This window comes from Zalophus californianus, chromosome 12 (genome assembly GCF_009762305.2).
Source record: "Zalophus californianus isolate mZalCal1 chromosome 12, mZalCal1.pri.v2, whole genome shotgun sequence".
In the NCBI taxonomy this organism is placed as follows: domain Eukaryota; kingdom Metazoa; phylum Chordata; class Mammalia; order Carnivora; family Otariidae; genus Zalophus; species Zalophus californianus.
Genome location: NC_045606.1, coordinates 48,796,334 through 48,816,466, shown reverse-complemented (window position 1 = coordinate 48,816,466; position 20,133 = coordinate 48,796,334). Strand labels below are relative to the sequence as shown.

General features: G+C 40.3%; 2 protein-coding genes across 3 annotated transcripts in view; one reads left to right on the top strand and one right to left on the bottom strand.

Moving 5' to 3' along the window:
• Positions 1 to 635: 635 nt before the first annotated feature.
• AGR2 (anterior gradient 2, protein disulphide isomerase family member) lies at positions 636 to 11,754 on the top strand. Of its 2 annotated transcripts, none has more exons than XM_027573563.1 (8): positions 636 to 698; positions 3,211 to 3,356; positions 3,605 to 3,668; positions 3,785 to 3,837; positions 5,571 to 5,644; positions 7,781 to 7,844; positions 10,167 to 10,250; positions 11,489 to 11,754. In XM_027573563.1, the coding sequence occupies exons 2-8, from the start codon at positions 3,218 to 3,220 to the stop codon at positions 11,536 to 11,538; spliced, it is 528 nt and encodes a 175-aa protein (XP_027429364.1). In that variant the 5' UTR covers positions 636 to 698; positions 3,211 to 3,217; the 3' UTR covers positions 11,539 to 11,754. The 2 variants fall into 2 exon arrangements, with proteins under 2 accessions (XP_027429364.1, XP_027429365.1); XM_027573564.1 differs by having other exon boundaries at positions 644 to 681.
• Positions 11,755 to 18,008: 6,254 nt separating this feature from the next.
• The window catches only part of TSPAN13 (tetraspanin 13), a 32,810-nt gene continuing 30,685 nt past the window's right edge, over positions 18,009 to 20,133 (bottom strand). Inside the window, exon 6 of the mRNA XM_027573565.2 lies at positions 18,009 to 19,137. Within this exon, the coding sequence (XP_027429366.1) occupies positions 19,063 to 19,137 (75 nt within the window). The 3' untranslated portion in view covers positions 18,009 to 19,062. The remainder of the gene's footprint in view (positions 19,138 to 20,133) is intronic.

The following is a 20,133-nucleotide window of genomic DNA, read 5'->3' as shown; positions in this document are numbered from 1 at the left end:
AGGGAAGTTGCTGCATATATTCAACTACAATGTAATTAATAAAAACTCATAGTATTAGGTATCGTTTTTCAATAACTTCCTCAGCTTTGAAATACTTTGTGAATGCTTGATTGGTCATTTTTTCATAGCCGTTGTGAATGTACATTTTGTTTGCCAGGAAGAGGAAGTGTATGGTGGAAAATAATTTGTACTACAATGGAGGGGAGCGGGTCAAATGACTGGAGGAGTTAGAATTGTGAATCATCTCTTGTGTGTTCTCAACTACATAAAGGCAATCCGCCCAAGGGGGAGGAAAAAAAATCTACAAACCACACACTCCATCCAATCATGTAAAGACAAATCAGCCTTCAGGCAAATCAAATGTCTTCATTTAAAGTTTACCTGGATTTGGCACTCTGCCCATCTTTCCAAATCTCTTAACAATACACTTTCACAAACAGTTAAAAACATGCATACTGAAAAACATATCCTCCGCAATGTTATTTTTAAAAACAAGAAACTCTTCAGCCCAGGGAAGATCATTGCTGGGGAAAAGGAAAGCTCCTTTCCGAGTTTGCAACATGTAAATACGGGATTAGTGGGTGGGATTGAGGTGTGCTCTGAGCATAAATAGAGGCTCGGGTTGAGCCAGCACACTGGGAGGCTTGGACCGCACTGAGGCTGGCTGGCTCACTCGGACAGGTGGGTGGGGAAATCAGGTAAGGCTCCTGACAAGACTGTTCCACAGGGCACTCTCTCTGATTACTTTGTAAAGTTGCAGGAATCAACAGAGAAATGCAAGGTAGTTCCCAGGGGTTTGGAGGGGAAATAATGGAATTTCCATCAAAGGCTTACTGGGGCTTTTCTTTGGCCAGAGCTGGTAGAGGGCTGCATTCCTGAGCTGTTTCAAGGTAACGCTCTCTCCCTCTAGAAACAAGAGGTTTAAGCGTGGGTGAGCTCTAACCGTGTTCAGGCCTGGGACAAGGCCCAGCGTCTTCTGTCACCGTCACCGTGCACTTCTCACCATCAACTGCTCTGCTTCTCACCCACTGGCTAGAGCACAGGCCCGCAGGCCTGGCAATCTCAGCTCGGACTGCCCGCTAAGAACTGCAATTCACAATATTACTGCACATCAGAAAACATAGTTCTCTTTCTCCATCTGCTGTAAAGATACTCTTGTTGCATCTTCAGTCTTGAAATTCATGGGATGGGCTTTAAGAGGAGAGATCTGACTGCTTTCCTGAAGCATTTATGAACAGGGATCCTGAAACCTCCTGCAAGTTCATTCCTTGCTAAAGATAAGCAGACATACAGTGACCAGTAAAAGGGGGCGGTTCCATAGAGTGTGTGTGTACGTGTGTGCGCGTGTGCATCCAAATTCTATCTCCCATGGTTAGCGTTCTGTTTTGAGGTGGTTTAGGCAGGACCCTCGCAGAGCCGAGTCCGAGTCCACTTATTATGAAAACTTGATAGAATGCATCTCAGAAAGTGAGCCTGCAGCAGTATACTTACACAGCAGGAGTGGCATTAGGCTTGAGTGAGTCATCCTGCCATAAACACATGCATTATGTCAATAGTTCCAACCGGTGAGCTGTGGGGTGATGACAAGGGGGCATGCAGCAAGGACCGTCAGTGAGTCAAATAGATAAAATGCTTCACCCCGGAGTCACAATTTTTTCTGATATAAAGAGATGCTGTTGCTATAAATAAAATACAAAGTAAAATGTTTGTTGATAAGTTCCAAGTAGTTATTTGCCATGATATGTTTCTGAATCAACTCATATTTTAAAGGTGCAATTATGCTCACATCCAAGTTCCTGTTTTGTTTTTTCTCCTCTATGTTAAAAAGAAATCTTTGTACTAAGAAGACCGGGAATTGCTGACCTAGAGTACACATTCTTATCTGAGTAGAAAATGAGGAAAGTGTATCTTTGCTTTTTGTTTATGTCTTTTTTGAGTAAGACATTTTGCGGCCACATACTATGATTTGGATAGATGATAACTGGTCGGCTGAAGCCAAGGCATCATCGGAATTGGGTAGCTTCAAATGCTTTTTTTAAAAACAGCAAAGGTTCCCACTCAAGCTGTCAGAACGTGAGAAACTCATCCCCCCTTAAAAATACTAAGCATTGATGCCCATCCTGCTTCCTTTGCAGAGCTTATGGAGACCTACACCCATATTAGCGTGGTATTTGTGAAGCGATCCCATCTCTAATTCTGCACGTGAGAGCTAACCACAATGATTTGCTAGTGCAACTCTCCTAGTTCGTGCGCTGTCCCACTCACTCGTCGATCTTATCTAAGTGGTCCCTTTCCTGTCTACAGGTCTCTGCCTTGTATTGTAACTTTCCTGAAGAATCAACTGTGAAATACGGGAAGGGAAAAAAAAAGTTAACAAAGAGACACACACGGGTTTGGTTTCTCTGTGTCCAAAGCCCCATAGAATATTTTTGTGCCCGAAAATATATGCCCACGATCACCTACCGATAAGAAGCCCATGGAGAGAGTGAGGGAATTATTTCAGTGGAATGAACTTGCATGGACAGATTTTCGTCACCTCAGAACTAATAGATGGAATTTGAGTAAATGTTACACTAGGGAGAGAGTTAGCTGAGTATAAGTTTTCAGTTAAGTGACAAAGTTGGCAGTTTGAATTTAAATAAGGATTCGTCTCACTTAGATCTTATTCTTTAATGGCAACATCCCCATTTTAACAGAAGGCTAAAGAAGTATGTGTGTTTAGGGGAATTGTTTCAAGAGGGGAAAATGGGAGCCAGCACTGCAAACTGTCAAGATCTGGAGGACTCGGTTCTATACCCATCTCCTGAGAAATGGAGGAGGTTACCCCTAAGGTGCCTTCCAGTGGTAAAATTTCTGAAATATAAAATTTAAATGTAAATTCCCTTAGCTGTAAGAGTATATACATTTATTTTCATAAATATGTCTATCTACCTATTTCTATCCTGTAGGTTTCTGTGGAGAGCTCCATCAGTATATTTATATCTACATGGGTCTGTATCTGTTGACAGATACAAAAGTCGGGAGATAGTCACACTAGCACTCTTAGGAAAATTCTGCGCAAGGGAGTTTTTCATACCAGCTGCATGTTTTCAGTCTCAACTAAGCGTCAATTCCTTTGTGTCACAGGGTCGTGATACAGTCCAAAGGCTGTGAAGGCTGCTAATTCCCTTTTGTTTTACTGACATTTTCCTCGGTCGTTTTCCATATCAGATTTGCCATGGAGAAGATCTCGGTGTCAGCATTCTTGCTCCTTGTCGCCCTCTCTTACACCCTGGCCAAAGACATCACAGCAAAATCAGGGGCTAAGAAAGACACCAAGGACTCTGGACCCAAACTGCCCCAGACCCTCTCCAGAGGTACGCGTCAGCTTTCGGTCACCTTTCAGTGCCACTTCATTGAGAAGCTGAGGCTTGTGTGCCAAAAATATTTTTGAACGTGTTTCTTCTAAATGTATCAAAGTTTATCATTAATTCTACTTTCTTTAGAGGATTTTGCATTCGATTAGTAATCCAGTATATATTTATCCCAGTCTTTACCATTGCTTTTCAACAGCTTTAGTCTGAAATTGTAATAGCTTTAAATATACTGGTTCCTTTTGTTCTAGGTTGGGGTGATCAACTCATCTGGACTCAGACCTACGAAGAAGCTTTATACAAATCCAAGACAAGGTAAGACGAGGGTCACGGAGTTCTCTTAAAGCTCCCAAGAGCACCCTCTAGTGTTATGTAGCTTTACATGAAATCTTACTAATTAAAAATTACCCCACCTTCTTTGTCTCTTATAGCAACAAGCCCTTAATGATTATTCATCACTTGGATGAATGCCCACACAGTCAAGGTAATTTATTCTTCTAAATATAATTTCTTTATAGGCTTTTAGCTTTAGGGACAAGGCTCAGGTCACTCATCTTTTTATCCTTAGCGCCTAGCACAGTTAAATAAAACAGAATATCTTATGTAATAAAACATATTTTAAAGTAACTTCAAATATTTCCATACTTTGTGTTAACCAGTGGTGCACATTTTGAAAAAAACAAACTCTAGGATTCATCCTTGACTTCTTGTTTTCTCTTGTATCTTGTATCTACTACATCAGCAAATACCACTGCTTTACCTCCCAAATATATCCATAAGCCAGCCCCAGCTTGATGGGTGTGAAGCTGTGCAGTCACACAAGGCCCTGGAAGTTTCCTATGCTGGATTTAAAACTCTGCTTGTTGCTGTCTTAAAAATTCGTAGTAATTTTTGAGTAAGGGGCTCCATAATTTTGTTGTGTCCTGGGCTCCATATATCACGTAGGTCCCCTGGCCAAACCCAACCACTTCCTATTGACTCATTTCTACCGCCCTGATCCAAGCCAAGATCATATCTTGTCTAGACTATTGTAACAGCCACCTAACTGATCACCGCGCACTTAGCTTTCCATACCGAACAAGAGTGAGGCTGTTAAACATAAATCAGACCCTTTCACTCATGTGCTCAAGTGGCTTCTTATCACAAGTAAATGAAATCTAAATTCCTGATCATGGCCTACAAGGCTGGACATAATCTGGCCCCTGGCTATCTTTGTGTTCTTACCATTCAGCCTTGTTTATATTAAGGATGGATTATGCATGTTTGGGTCAATGAAAGCTATGTCTTATTTGATTTATCCTTTAAAAATAAAGTTCCCTGAATATTCGATGCCTTCTAAAAGGAAATGATTTTACAGATATCTTATCGGAGTGTACTTTTTGTAGTTAATAGAAACTTATTTTAAAGAATGTCTAGTGTTATGTTGTACTTGAGTTAAAAGAAATAGTACCCAGAGACACAGATTAAAAGTTCATAACTGGGACTAAGTAGCAAGAAATAGATTAAAAGCACAGTGAATTGGGCGCCTGGGTGGCTCAGTTGGTTAAGCGACTGCCTTCAGCTCAGGTCATGATCCTGGAGTCCAGGGATCGAGTCCCACATCGGACTCGATCTACTTTGTCTAGCCTGGCCTTTGCATTTTTCTCCTCCGAGACCTAAGCTCATTCCTGCCTTAGGGCTATTGCTCTTGCAGCCTCCTCTGCCTAGCATGACAGACCCCCAAAATCTTCAAATGGATCATTCTCTCCTTTAATGTCACCTCCTCTGAGAGCTCTACCTTGAACATTCTAGAGCTCTTAAACCTCTTGCCTTGCTCTATTTTTCTTTAAAGTGCATATCTCCACCTGAAGTTATTAATCTGTTTACTTGTTTATGGTCTGTTTCCCACATAAGCATTTGAGCTTTAGGAAGACAGCACATTACCTTTCTTTCTTCTTCTTCTTCTTTTTTCTCTTTTCATGAAGCTAGTTGTACCACATGAAAATCACTCAATAAATATGGATTGAAAAAAAAAAGGATAAATGAATGAATGATTGAGTGAGTGAATGGCAAGCAGCAAAGGGAGTCAATGGCCTAGATATTACTTCACTAATCATTTGCTAAAAAGGCAAAGTTGGATATTACATTAAAAATACAGTTCATCTTAAAATATAATAGAGAGCAATGGTGTCAGCCAGCAGTGAGATGGATACTTACTGATTCTTTTGTCTATTCTAGCTTTAAAGAAAGTGTTTGCTGAAAATAAAGAAATCCAGAAATTGGCAGAGCAGTTTGTCCTCCTCAACCTAGTTGTAAGTTCACTTTTCATCAGCACTGACATTTCTCCATGGCTCATTATTTGAAATGGATGATTCATTTTTCCTATGCCTGTTAGTCGCACGGCACTGACGGGGGTCTGTTCCAGAGATCTCATCTCACAGATTACAGGGGGAAAAAGATATTTTACTAATAATCTATCTTGCATGTCTGTGCTTTTATTTAGTAATTGACGATTTTAGGCTGTCTGAAAAATAGGCTCTGTGGTCAGGATTTTCTCAGTTGCTGTAAAAATTGGAAGGCTTTTGTCTTTGCAGATCTCTTCCTATGCCCTTTTCCCTAAATCCCTGGTGCTCTACACCCCTTCTTAGACCCCGGCTCCTCTCTCCCTGCACCCCTTCTTAATCCTCGGCTCCTCTCTCCCCGGGAGTGACAGTTTCCCGGGCTATCTAAAGCAAATCGGTGCAGGGGCTTAAGCCTCCTCATGTGCATTCTACCATCAACGCCCTTCCTGATGGTCAAGCTGGTCAAGCTGTCTGCAAGTTCTTTCTATTCAGCTACAAACACGTTCCACTTTTCCTTCCAAAAGGAAACAAGCAAACAATAAACAACTCACAAAACTACTCTCCCTAGCCCTATGTCCTTTCCCTCCCTCCTTCCCCCCCCCCCCCCCCCCCCCCCCGCATCCCTCTCCCTCTCCCTCTCTCTCCCCTTTCCACAAGCTGACAAAGGTTGGCTTCTTCAAAGAGCATTCACATCCGTTCTTCCTCACCTCCCTTCCACAGGCTCCTATTCTTCTTCCTACCTTTTAATATTAGTGACTTGGTGAATCTCTGCTTGACTTACTTCTCAATATTTTATATTCCCTTTTTAATATTTTATATTCTCTATGGATAACTTCATCTACATCTGCCTTTAATCAATGCCCACGCACTGGTAATTGCCAAATCTTACCCGAACATGCAACCATTTCCAACTTGTGTGTGCAATCGTGGCCCAGGTTTTGCATTATTAGCTTAAACTCAACGTGTTCAACACTGAATTTATCGCTTGGTGCAGGATTTTCCAACAGCTCTCCTTTCTTTATTCCGTGTTTCACTGAAAGTTTCATTCGAGATTGCACTCTCCTACTCACCTCCAGCAGTCAAGAAACCATGTGGTTCTAACTTCTAAATATTCTTGCTGTAGGTCACTTCCCTATAAAGTGAGGACCACTGTTTAGTGTAAGAATTTCTCTCTTTGCCTAGTTTACTACAGTATTACTTAGTGGCTCCCTGCCTACAAAATAAATCCCAGCTAATCCCACATGGCCATCAGGGTACTGACTCTAAAAACCACACTGGGATCATGGTACTTTGAAATCCCTCCAGTGGTTCTGATCTATTTATGAACACATGCAAACACTGGCACGGTGTGCAAGACCTCTTACGAGCCGGCCCCGGAGGCAGCTCTCTAGCGTCTTCTTTCACCACTGCCTCGTGCGTCCTCTGTCTTTCAGTCCTCCCAAAACATATGGTCCTACCAGAGAGTGCCGTACCTTTCCTCTACCTTTGTGCAATCGCTCCCCACTGCCTGGAGTAACCTCGTTTTCCATGTACCTGACTCTTACTCATTTTTTTAAGACTCCTCCCCACCCACTTCAGAGAGTCTTAGTCGACCTTGCATACAGGGTTAAATGCCCTGTTCTGGTCACCCGCTGCACCTGCGCGTCCTCCTTCATAACACCGCACCAGCTGGATCCTCAGTATTCATTTTCTTACCTGTGTCTCTCAACTGACGTGCATTCCTTAAAAATGAGTGCCATAAGCCTGTTTCTGTAATTTCTCCAAAAATGACTTGTTTTTTTCCACTGTTCTATTTCCTCCCATCTCATCCAAGATGTCTTCCCCAAATGCTATAACTCCCTCCATAGTCTCCCTTCTTGAACTTTTTTGCTCTTTATCATGTTCATTCAGCTCTCTACCTCAGGTTCTATATTATGGTTGGCTCTCTTGTTTATTATTTCATGTGTGTAACTTGCCCCCATCTGTATTATAAACTCTCTGTGGAAGAGATGTGCCTTACAGTATCTCGAGACGCCTCCCCCAGTAATGGACAGATTTCTGTATTAACAAGTTTGACAATATCTCAAGAATAGACAAACTAAAAGCTGTCTTTTCTTTTAATCTTAGTATGAAACAACTGACAAACACCTTTCTCCTGATGGCCAATATGTCCCCAGGATCATGTTTGTTGGTAAGTAAAAATGACAGTGAGATTAAGCACACTGATAATTGACCAAGTGCTGTGATATCTTGTCTTCGGACACCCCCTCCCTCATCTGCCACTCCAGCATGGCTAATGCCATTGCCATGGCCTAGCAAGGGGTAGAACATTCCTTTACATTTCTCCACATTTCTTCATTAGAAAATTCAAGCTTCCACTTATTTCCACGTTTGTTTCTCATCTACCAACGTAATCTTATCATATCCTGTCACAAATACATCAGAGAAGGAAGCACCCTGTTAACTGTTTAAATGTATTGCCCATTTTCCTGAATATATCAGGCCAGTAAATTCTTATTTTTCATCAGGCAAACTTCCAATTTGTATGTTGGATTTTTCTTTCTGACATTTTTTGTAATTATTTGTGGGCAAATTAGGAATATGGCTGGCAGAAAAGAAATCAGAGGAGCCATGCTCCTTCCAGCCACTGGTATTTTTCATATGCTGTTCCCTCTGCTGGAAGGCTTTTCCTGCTTCCCCCATGCACCTGCCCATGACCTAGTCATCACTGTCAATCCCTGACCTGGCACAATCGCCATTATGTGCTCTTGTGGCACCGTGCTCCTCTCAATAGTCACTCTATCCTCAGATACAATCTTGTATTTATTGGGTGATTGTTTAGTATCTCTTTTCTCCTGGGACTGCGTCTGTTTCTTCTGACCATCATATTTTCAGCATGACCCTGTGGTAGGCTGGCAATAAATATTTGTTCAATGATTGGACACATGAATTGAGATCGACTTTAAGCCAAGTCATACTGATTTAAGGACAATGAATAAATAAATCCATCACATGGCAGAGCTCACCTGATCAAGTGGTGCACCTGTGTGATCCATCTGAGTTCACACTAAATGCACAGAACAGGGGAGAGGAACAAGTGAAGGATCAAAAGGAGGAAGGCTGAACTCGAGCTAATTTTATAGATTCAGTTATGTTAGGATTTAGAAAATATACAGTGTTTAAATTGGGACTTTATAGGTCATCCAGTGACACTCTATGCAGGAGTTCTTTTCAAAGGATTTAGTCCCGTCTAAAGGCATTTTAACCCACATTCACTTCCTTCCAAAAGAACCAACTCCAGCTCAGGAGTGTAGACGCTGGCTACAGATTAGAATCACCTACAAGATTTTAAAAATCAAGGTGCCGGGGCCACACCTCAAAGCAATTAAATCAGGATCTTGCCAGGATGGGAGGCAGGAGGTATTTCTTGAAGCTCTTGAGGTGGTTCAAGGTTTGCGGCCAGCTGCAGGGGCAGCTATGTGAGCCCATGGTTGCTGTTTCAAAAGCTTTTCTTATGTTAATTTATTACAAAGAGTAGACCCTGCGTTTGTATCCTCTGCACATAGCGGAAGTATAATAGGTTTTAAATCTTTGTTGTACAAATAAATGTCTGCTTTTTGTAATTAACGTCAGTGGGGCCCATTCCAACATTCTGAAATGACAGATTGTCCACTAAAGTACCAGTGGCCGAATGTGCATACAAGCCACTGGTTCTCATGTGCCTCCTTCATCTGATTTTCAGGACGTGTACCTTAGGCCCCTTCAATCCTCCCTGACAAGGCAAGGTTTCTAGGCCTGTGTAGATCCTAGTACCTCCCTTGTCGATACACCGTATTTTCAAAATGCCTTCTTTTCTCATTAGTTGATAGCTTCAAATTAAATATAAAACATGGAAAAATGGATTTAAACCTCTAGGGACGTAGGTATGCATAAGGAAGACTCCTAAATCTTTATTTTTTTAATGCAGCTAGATATCAATACAGTGAAAAATAGAGAGGGCCCTACATGCTTATTTGACCTTTGCCACTCTTATAGGTTTGCATTCTTTTACTCATTAAAAACAACCTTGGGTTTTGAAAACTAGCATTGGATGTGGGTTTCTAATTATCTAGGTTGCTCTTGGCAACACACTGAGATTACAACATGAGCATTTCAAAAGTTTAAAATAGTTCTTTAGTAGAGAATGCCAGTGTTTTCACCAAAGCACCCAACACCCCCCCCCCCCCCCCCCCCCCGCCGGGATGTCTTCTTTTGTCTTCAGGTTGCTATAGATAGGACAGCAGGGTTCATAACCTTTCCCGCAAATAGCATTGCGCAGTTGTCGAGGGCTCCGGGCCCTGCTTTGGGGACTGGCAGCCACAGGCCCGGGTACAGAGTAGATGGACTAGAACCCCATGAGGCGGATCACACGCTGTGTTCCTTTCACTGGCCATGGACAAGTACGTGGGCTTCCTCACGCAACAGAACTTACTTGGAAACATTGACTCCATTCCCGTTTGCTTTTTCTTTGTAGACCCATCCCTGACAGTTAGAGCTGACATCACTGGAAGATACTCGAATCGTCTCTATGCTTATGAACCTTCAGATGTAGCTCTACGTAAGTGTCACCTCCTGTGAACATGCCTATTGTTGTTTTGCACTAAGAGTAGAGTCCATGATGAGGAGGGAGAAAGCTGGGCTCAGAAACACAGATAATCAGTTTGACCCTGACTAGCCTTGTGCCCCTCAGGCAAATCATATTCACTGTGGTCTCATTTATTTAAATCTCAATGAAAGATTCTTTAGATTGGGTATCTTTTTCTCTAGAAGGATTTTATGACCATATTACCTGCTTTTCAATGTTTCCTTAGGCACCCTCTCATACAAAGTCCTACCATGGAATCAAGTGCAATAGTAACTGTACTATTACACCAGTACTAGGAATCTGCATGCCCTAAATACTTCTTCCAAATAATGAAAGTGAAATAATGTAGTTCAGTGTGTTGATGTTGAGTTTAAGTTCAATTTTAAAGATCAGTAGGAAAGATGGTTCCCAGGACGTGGCAAGATACTCACTTTCCCTGGAAAATGGAAAGAAAAAAACAAAGCTAAGAAACTCAGGGCAGACAAAGCACCTCAATAGGAGACTGTACCTAGGTGTGACACCTAATTAGTCCTTCCGGGAAGACAACTGGGTTTTGTCCTAAGAACCAATCCTGCTCAATGACTAGTTCTAGGGCTGCCTGGAACTGTACTGCCCAATATGTGAGCCATGAACTCCATGTAGCTCTTTAACATTATATTAATTAAAAGTTAAAATTCAATTCCTCAGGCACACTAACCACAGTTTAAGTACTCAATGCACAGGCACTGAATATTTTTGATCATCACAGAAATAACTATTGAGTGGCACTGACCTAGAACAACATGCTGGGGAAAAGACTTGAGGCTGCATCTCGGCAGCAGCAAAGATTATCACGGTCCATTAGCGAGCGATGCCTCCAGTGGGTGCGGGGGGACCAGGGAAGTACATGCCAAGTACTGGCCATTCTCAAGATAATGGCATATTTCTTAGTAAGACTTTGGACTCCTTAAAGGCATGTATCCTGCACAGGTAATATCACAGTGCTCTGTAGAAAAGACATGTGATAAATATTGGAAGAGAACTGGATTTTAGTAAAAGCCCATGTCACAAACTTTTAGAAAAAAATGTCTCACAAAATTACCAACTATTCACCCTATCATGAAATAGCACCCCATTCAACAATGAATAAAGTACCCAAATTTAGGGGTTTACTAGAGCTATCAATATAATTTCTGGTGGCATCTTGACTGTGGCAACTTTTTCCCCATTAGTGCTCGACAACATGAAGAAAGCTCTCAAGTTGCTGAAGACTGAATTGTAGAGAAAAAACATCTGCAAGCTTTTCCCTCTGTATCTGGCCCTGAGACTTAGAACCAGAGGAGATCCTAGAAGACACTGGAGAATGCAGGCACACTGATGGACATGCTGATTAGATTATGGTTATTGTTACAACAGCTATTTTTTAAAAAATCTGGTTTCAAGTATACATGTATGAAAACAATATTGCATACTACCAGAGTAAACCATGTTTCTTTTTTAAAAAAAATTAATTAATAAATCCTTTTGGGAGTGTTCAGACTGTTATTTGTCCCCCACCTTAGTCCTTCAGAGAAAAGCTATTTAGTTCATTCACCCAATAGGACTTCTGGACACACGAAATATTCGAAGAGGAGACAAAACTGACTTAACTGGAGCAATGAAGACCAAAGACAGTCCAAGTTATCACTTCACTATATAGTTTCTCACTGGGTGACTAGAAGTACACATGAGCTTAGTCAATAGAAGTATCAGGGTGCCTGGGTGGCTCAGTTGGTTAAGCAACTGCCTTCGGCTCAGGTCATGATCCTGGAGTCCGGGGATCGAGTCCCACATCGGGCTTCCTGCTCAGCGGGGAGTCTGCTTCTCCCTCTGACCCTCTTCCCTCTCGTGCTCTCTATCTCTCATTCTCTCTCTCTCAAATAAATGAATAAAATCTTTAAAAAAAAATAGAAGTATCAAAAAAGAATATGTGTTAGTGTAAAAGAATATGTAGAAAGGCACCCCAAGAAGATCAGTTATCTCCTTGAAGACAACCCCTCCCCTCCAGGCCAGAAACTCCTATGTACACACTTTACTTCAAGAACTCAATTTTAGCTGGATTTTGCACAATTGAACCCTCTCAGAGAAAGTCTCTGACAGATAGCTTTCTCTATCAGAGCCCTAATTTTGTGAAAAGGTCAAAGAACATCTGTACCCATGAACATACCCTAAAGAAATCCTAAGAATTCGCCTTATAATACATTTGGGCACTCAAGATTTTAGAGCACTGCCCTGGAATAAATTTAGTTGAATTGTTCCCATCTTCACTAAAACGTGACTAGCTGGGAGAAGAGCAAAGGGCAATGACATCATGTCTATGGAGCAGAGGTCAGAGGTCACTGCTTACCTTTGGAGAAGTTGAGAGAGGTGGTGGCTTCCAATAGGGAGCAGCTTTCACTACTTTCAACTCTTGATTCTGAATGACAAAAATTATAACTGTGTATTAATTTCTTCACTACATATTGAATCTCACATTCATTGTCACATGGAATTTCTTGATCACCCAGCCCCCACTGACTTCTTTGGCCCATGAATGCCTATGGTGTTCCGTACCATGCTTTGAATATTGATATATTGATTATCTATTGCTTGTCTTGACAAACTTTTCTTTGGCATTATTATCTTTTCCAGGGCAGAATATACATTTTAAATTCTTTTTTTCTCTTTCACAGTACTATCAAAAAGCTATGTACTAACTAATAGGTTCTGTGCACATATGGTTGATTTAATGACATAAAAATCCTCAGTAAAAGTATCAGCAGAGAGATCGGGCTCTCTTCTTACAAGTAGGTACGTATGTTAAAAAGGTTAAATATTATATTTAGAAAGTTCTCTGAGAGTTAATGAAGGGGAAAGAAGAGTTTTCACTTATATACAAATATTTTGAATGACAACTTCTAAGATGTTCAGGTTTCCTCTATAGTACAGCAGAATAAAAATTAAAAAAAAATGGTTTTTTATCAAGCTGATATAAGATTAAGTCCTTAAAATTTGTTGAATGACAAAATGTTACTTGAACAACATATATAATTTTTAAGATATAAATACATCTCTGGGAAGTCAAATGTTAAGGTTGCAAGGAAGATGAATCTCCCTTAGAGAAGTGTTAAACAGAGCCATGGTCTCCTCTACTGAGAATTTGTCCTACTGCAAATCAGGAAATCATCCAAGACAAACAAAGTTCTGTGAAGATGCTGATGGCAACATTATTTAAACATACTTAAAAAAAATGGCAACCACCAAATATAGTGGTTACATAGTGTATTAACACAAAGCGCACTATGTTGTCATCTATAAACATAAACAGTGTGAAGAAACAGAAAGAATAAGTGAACAAGAATATAGGTATTTCTGTGCTATAATTGTAATTCCAGGAAGTATGTGAGAAGTGAAGCTGCAAAAAGAAGAACTTCTGCTTGAAGTTTATGGAAATTATTAGCAAAGCCTGTTCGTTCTGGTCATCCCACAATCTTTCCTTTGTGTTCAAATAAACTGAAGCGAAAGCATATCTTGACTATTTCTCTAACTACACAGAACTGGAAGAACGCTGTAAGTCTAGAGAGCGTTATTTCAAACTGAAGGAAAATGTTGGTAACACAGTGGGAATACAAAATGGTACAGCCACTGTGAAAAACAATATGACTGTTCCTCGAGAACTTTAGCATAGAATTACCATACGATCCAGTAATTCCACTTCTGAGTATGTACCCCAAACGCCTGAAAGCAGGAAAAAAATCTATCTGTGCATTCACGTTCATAGCAGCATGATTCACAATAGCCAGTAGGTGGAAGCAACCCAAACGTCCAATCGGCGGCTGAATGGATCAACAAAATGGCATATGCCAACAACGGAACGCTATTCAGCCTTTAAAGGAAGGAGATCCTGACACCTGCTACAACATGGATGAACCTTGAAAACATTAGGTTAAGTGAATAAAGAAACCAGTCGCATAAGGACGAACACTGTGTTTCCACTTACATGAGGGATCTGGAAGAGTCAGATTCACTGACACAGAGGAGAATGGCAGTTGTCAGGGGCTAACGGAAGTGGGGGAAGCGGGTGGGGGTATTGTTTGCCAGGTGCACACTGTCAGCTTGGGAAGATGAAAAAGCTCGTGGGGATGATGGTTGGGTCACAATGTGAATGCACTCAATGACACTTTATTACACACTTAAAAATAGTTAAAATGAGGGGCGCCTGGACGTCTCAGTCAGTTCAGCGTCTGCCTTCAGCTCAGATCATGATCCCAGGGTCCTGGAATCAAGCCCCGTGTTGGGATCCCTGCTCAGTGGGAAGTCTGCTTCTTCCTCTCGCTCTGCCTGCTTGCGCTCACTCGCTCTCTCTCTGTCAAATAAATGAATAAAATCTTAAAAAAAATAAAATGATACATTTTATGTTATATGTATTTTACCACACTAAAAAAAAAGAATGTTTTATCAGTTTTACCAGAGGCCCCACATCTTAGGGGGGAAAAAGGGTAATTTAGAAAAAACTTGGTAAAATAAATCATCTGTGAGTTATTTACACGGATGATCAACATACCTGGTTAAACCATTTTCACCTGCTTGAGAACTGCAGTCTTCAATCATCTACGACTGTTTAGCTCTGCTTTGGGTTTTTGTGCGTTTCAGGCATTCAGTAATCCTAAGTAGCTTCTAAGGTCTTTATATTTAGCAGTCACTGGTGAGCACAGGAGCGGGGGAGATTTAAAAAAAAAAAAAAAAAGCTCTAAGGCAAGCACAGAACTTCCTTCAATTACTCACCAAGGAGGCAGAGTTCAAAATCCAAGTGAGCCTAACTTTTTTAAAAAAAGCCACTTGTCCAGTTGAGACCTCATCAACTGTAAAAACCAGATCCTGAAAGTAAACAACGGTGGTTTCACCCTCCAAGTGATATCACGGTCCACTGTTTACCATATGATCTAATTCAGGCAACTCCCTCCCGCCCTCATTTGATAAATGAATTCCAAAAGCTGATTTTCCTGAGGAGAGTGGATGAGAAGTAGCCTGGTCTATGGTAGAAGAGTCTGATTTCCCCCCTTGCCCACTGTCTCAGGAGGTATGTCAAGGACTACAATTACCCAGTTGTGATGGGTAACTGTAACAGAGGAAGACCTCTGTTCTCTTCTCTCTCCCCCTGGGGGTTCAGTGGAGAAATGGGATAAAGGGCATTATTGAATTGCTCCCTAAAATTGTTTAGAAAACACTGACCAACAACACATACCGCAATTGCATTTGGCATAGATAGCCAGGTGTAAAAATTAACTGCCAGACCCAAACATAACGAGTGCCTAGTAACTTTATACAAATCCCCTCCTCATTTCCAGAAACCTGAAAAACTTGGTCTTTAACTTTATTGTCCACTCTAATAAAACAATTGACGTGCAAATGATCATATTTGTACAATCACATGCCTGGAAGTGTTTTTTCTCCTATGAAATACTATGAAAAAAATGCAATTCTAATTTGTTCAGTACCAGCTATAAAGTGAAATTGTTTCATATATTTACTTGGTGCATTTTCAAAAGGATGAATAAACTTAAACAGGGTTAAACAAATACTTAGAAAAAGTGTAGGAGGAGGTTTTTGGTTCAAGGAAACTAAGAACTTAAAGCCCCACTTCTGGATTCTTTTCCCTCTCTGATAGGTTGTTCTCAGCAGCATATGACTTAGGTTGAACATGCAGAACTGGTTTTCAGACCAAACTGGTCTGAAACATCGATCGAAACATCGATCACAGAGTGTCTGAGATGAATTTATGCCACATGAACTCTGATTTTAGAAATTGTAGCCCAACATTTTTCTTTTGTATTAGCATTTTATTAACTAAAGTTTCACCCTTCACACCAAGGCTGACTGGGTAAATGTTCTAAGAAATATTCCTCTAAATGGAGTATGTAAATAGGGAATAAGAGAAATTTTAAAAATGAGTAGAGCTTTTTTAAATAAATGCTAGGTGGCGAGAGAGAGGCGCACTCTTGAGTATGCATTATGGACATTTGTTTTAATTCAAGGACAGACGCTGCTCTGACCCTCTCCTCTGATCCATGTGTTTATGGGCAACATTTCTATGCACACAGGCAACAGCGCTCCTGTAATCCTGGGATCAGCCTGACTTCTGCAGCGTCATTAGCAACCACTTGGGAATCAGGACAGACCTATTCAGAGGCCTTCCCAGCAGGTTTATAATAAACTGTGCAATGTGAGCTGTACCTTGCACGTGGACACATACCGAGGTCGCAGGAGACCTCCCAGGACAATCTATCATCTTCAGATCTGCCTGCGGGAACGGAAAGCCCAAATTAATCTAACAAGGCTACTCTTGGTACTTGAAAATGTATTATTTCTTGAGTGGTGAGTCATTAGTTATGACCCGCTCTCATAATCCTGTAGTTCAGTAGCCCTAAAGATTCATGCTTCCCAGGCCCGGATTTGTAACTGGGTTGACCCAAATAAGGCCACTGCAATTAGAGCACAAACCAAGGCTATGGAAAAGCTCTTTCCAATACAGTCATCTGTACCAAGGAAAGTATTACAGTAAGAGGCACCAGAATCTCATGGGAACTTCAAGATGTAACAAAGCAAACAAGGAAAATACAGAAGGCCTTAACAAGACAGTATTCAAAAATCTCACTTGCTCCGTGTGTCACTTACAATCTCATCTTACAGTATAAGCAGGAACATTGTTAGGGTTGCCCAGAGCTCAATATGGCATTGAAGGATAGCAGACTATGCCACTCTCTGGCATCAAGATTATTTTGAGCTCATTATTTCTGAAAAAATGCAGACACAGGAGCAGCTCTGTAAACAGAGAAGTTAACCCTTCGTTAAGGGAAATTTATACTTATAAAGGAGATCTCTATATGTAAGAGTGTCTGCCTCCTTTTCTCTGCACCAGGAAGAGGATGACTCTAGATCACAAGAAACTTAGCACTGCAGAAGTCACTGACTTAAATCTACGTAACAAGTCCTACCTTTGTTTATAGTGCTTTTCCTGGTAACCCTAACTGTCCTTCCCTCCAATTCTCACACCCCAACACACACACCTTTACTTAGTCTTTAGCTAAAGATAGTATCTAATACGGTGTCTTGGGCCATCTTGGGGAATTACTCAGTTTTGGGTAATATCTTATGTATACATGTTAATAGATATGTATGCATGTTAATAAACCTGTTTTTCTCTTGTTAATCTGACTTGTATTAGACAGGGTCTAAGACAAGAACTTAGAAGAGAAGAGGGGAAATTGTTTTTCCTCCCTTACTGTATCATGGGAATTGCACAATTGGGTTTTCTTGAAAGATCAGGCAGTCTTCCAGAATCATGGAGGTGACACAACCACAGAATGCTCTAAAATTCTACAGCTCGGCCATTTGCCCTCTTTCTTGGCCTAAAACCCATCATAATGACAATTACCAATAAAATATATATTCTACATAGAATGCAAGACAAGAATTTAATAATTGTCAGTAACACAAAAGAACTATTTTCCCCAAATAAATGCGAACAACTTCTCTTCTAAAAAACAGTTCTCACTATGGAGAAAATATTAAACACTGACACATTTTCAAGAAAGAATTTGGGGGGGACTACCAGTAGACATTAGTGCTGGAAGTTCATTTCCGTGCCTGGATTATACACGAAAACAGCAGCACTCGGCTCTAAGTCAAAGAAAACAAAGCAATAAAGGAAAGAATTCCACTTCACTTAATCCATTTAACACTTCTTCCATTACTTTCTTTTAATTGAAACATTCATACACGAGGAAAGGTTTCCATTCTTTAATTTTTTAATATAATATACAGAACCACAATACTATTTCAATTTCAAATTATGGGAGCTCACATTCAAATATGCTTGGATTTGACAAGTTGCTGTTACAATACTGAGAAAATTCATGAAAAAGGTATTTAACAATTTGTAAGATAATCAAATATCTTTTTGCTACGTGGGCCAATGCATTAATAGTAACTTGTTTAAAAATGCAGTCTTTTGGACTTCAAATTATAAAAGAATATGAAGATTATATAGCTATACTTTCTGAATTTCTCAGACCCATTCCATTTCAAAAGCTGAAGGCAAATGTTACACATCAGAACATTCATAAGCTCATATCTCCTCCGTACTTATCTATAAAAGTCAAAAACTAGACCACACTTTCCTAAAGACATAGCTATTTCTAGGCTACAACAGTGTAATCATAAAAGACTACTAGAACTAAATTATCACTTTTATGTTAACAATTTTCACCACAATACAGCTTTCCTAAAAAGACAAAAAAAAAAAAAATGCAGGATTTTGGATTTCCCTTACTGAATTTAACATAATAGAATCTCATACTTTCTGGCTTTAATAAGCTTCAACTCTTTTTTCCAGTAGGAACTATCTACACAGCACAGTGCTACATACAATTAATTATTCCAGTGAGATGTATATTTAGATTTACAATATGATCAACACAATAGTGCCATACAAAGTTTTTCTGCAGGTAAAAATGCTAAGAAAGGCCACAGTGGACAGTGCCAGACACTGTGAATACAGTAGATTACAGGTACCACCGAGGGTCGGAGGGGACCACAAGTTTCTAATTTTTTCAGCAATGGGAAAAGAAAAACATTTAGAGAAACGTAAGAGTAAAAATATATAATTCCACTGTCAATAATAATGTAACTTTTCAGATACTGCTTCCTTAAACAGGCAAATTAGTTGAACTTTAAGTTAGAGAAAGTGAACAAGATCCAAATATGAAAGATGTTCCTTGTTTTCTCATCAAAGGAATGCACTAGGATTAGCACGAGGATCCTTCTGGTTCCTGTATCTGTAGGTCAGCCAAACACCCAGGATCTGCAATGGAAGAAAAAAAAAAAGAAGAAGAAGAAAGAGAAAGTAACAGTTGTATCTGTTTCTTCAGTTTATCAATAAACAATCTGGAACCTCTGAAGCACTTGGCATTATTTGTTCAAAGGGGAAGGGATTTCTTTTTCCCTTTAAAATGTTGTAAGTAGCCCAAATTAGAAGCCCTAAAAACAATTAATATGAATACTGGCCCTCCAGAGATGTCTGCATCATAATCCCCAGCACCTGGGATTAGGTTACCTTACATGGTAACAGCGACTGGGCAGATGTCATTGGGTTAAAGCTGTTGAGACAGGAAGATTATATGGGTGGGCTCGCTGATGTAGTCACAAGCGTTCTTACAAAAGAGAGGCAGGCAAAAGAAAATCAGAGACATCAAGAAAAGGCACTGTGACGTCAGAAGCAGCGGGAAGCAGAGTCAGAGAGAAGATGCTGCATGGCTGCCTTGAAGATGGAGGACAAGGCCACAGAGCGCAGGCAGCCCCTAGAGGCTGTGAAAGGCAAGGACAGAGCTTCTCCCATAGAGCCTCCCAGGGGAGCCTGCACTTCAGACTTCTGACTTCTAGCAGTAGAAGATAATAAATTTGTGTTGCTTTAAACAACTCCACTTGTGATTATTTGTTACAGCAGCAATAGGAACTTAATACAAACACTAAATTGTCTGGGTGGCTAAAATATCACATTATTTTGATAAGTGAGAAACAAACTGGGTTGAGAAAGAATTCAGTAATAATGAAAACCCCACAATAACAAACTTTGCTAATGCAGATCTTTAAAAAATGTTATAATTCCTGCCTTTCTCAAGAACCAGGGATCTCTAATTCTAGAAAAATACTAAGTTGTTACTGTGTCGTTTCCCACACCAGGTTCACAAAAGCCTTAACATAATTTTTTTTAATTAAGAAATGTGTTCATTCTGTTTCTGCTACCTCAAAGTTGATTTACTTAAAATAATCAAAAATTCTTAGACTGAAAAAGATACAA

Excerpts from the sequence above, each read along its gene's own strand:
- AGR2 (XM_027573563.1), top strand. The coding sequence starts at position 3,218 with ATGGAGAAGATCTCGGTGTCAGCATTCTTGCTCCTTGTCGCCCTCTCT. Across the intron at positions 3,838-5,570 it reads TGAATGCCCACACAGTCAAG|CTTTAAAGAAAGTGTTTGCT; the intron begins GTAATTTATTCT and ends TGTCTATTCTAG. Across the intron at positions 10,251-11,488 it reads ACCTTCAGATGTAGCTCTAC|TGCTCGACAACATGAAGAAA; the intron begins GTAAGTGTCACC and ends TTTCCCCATTAG.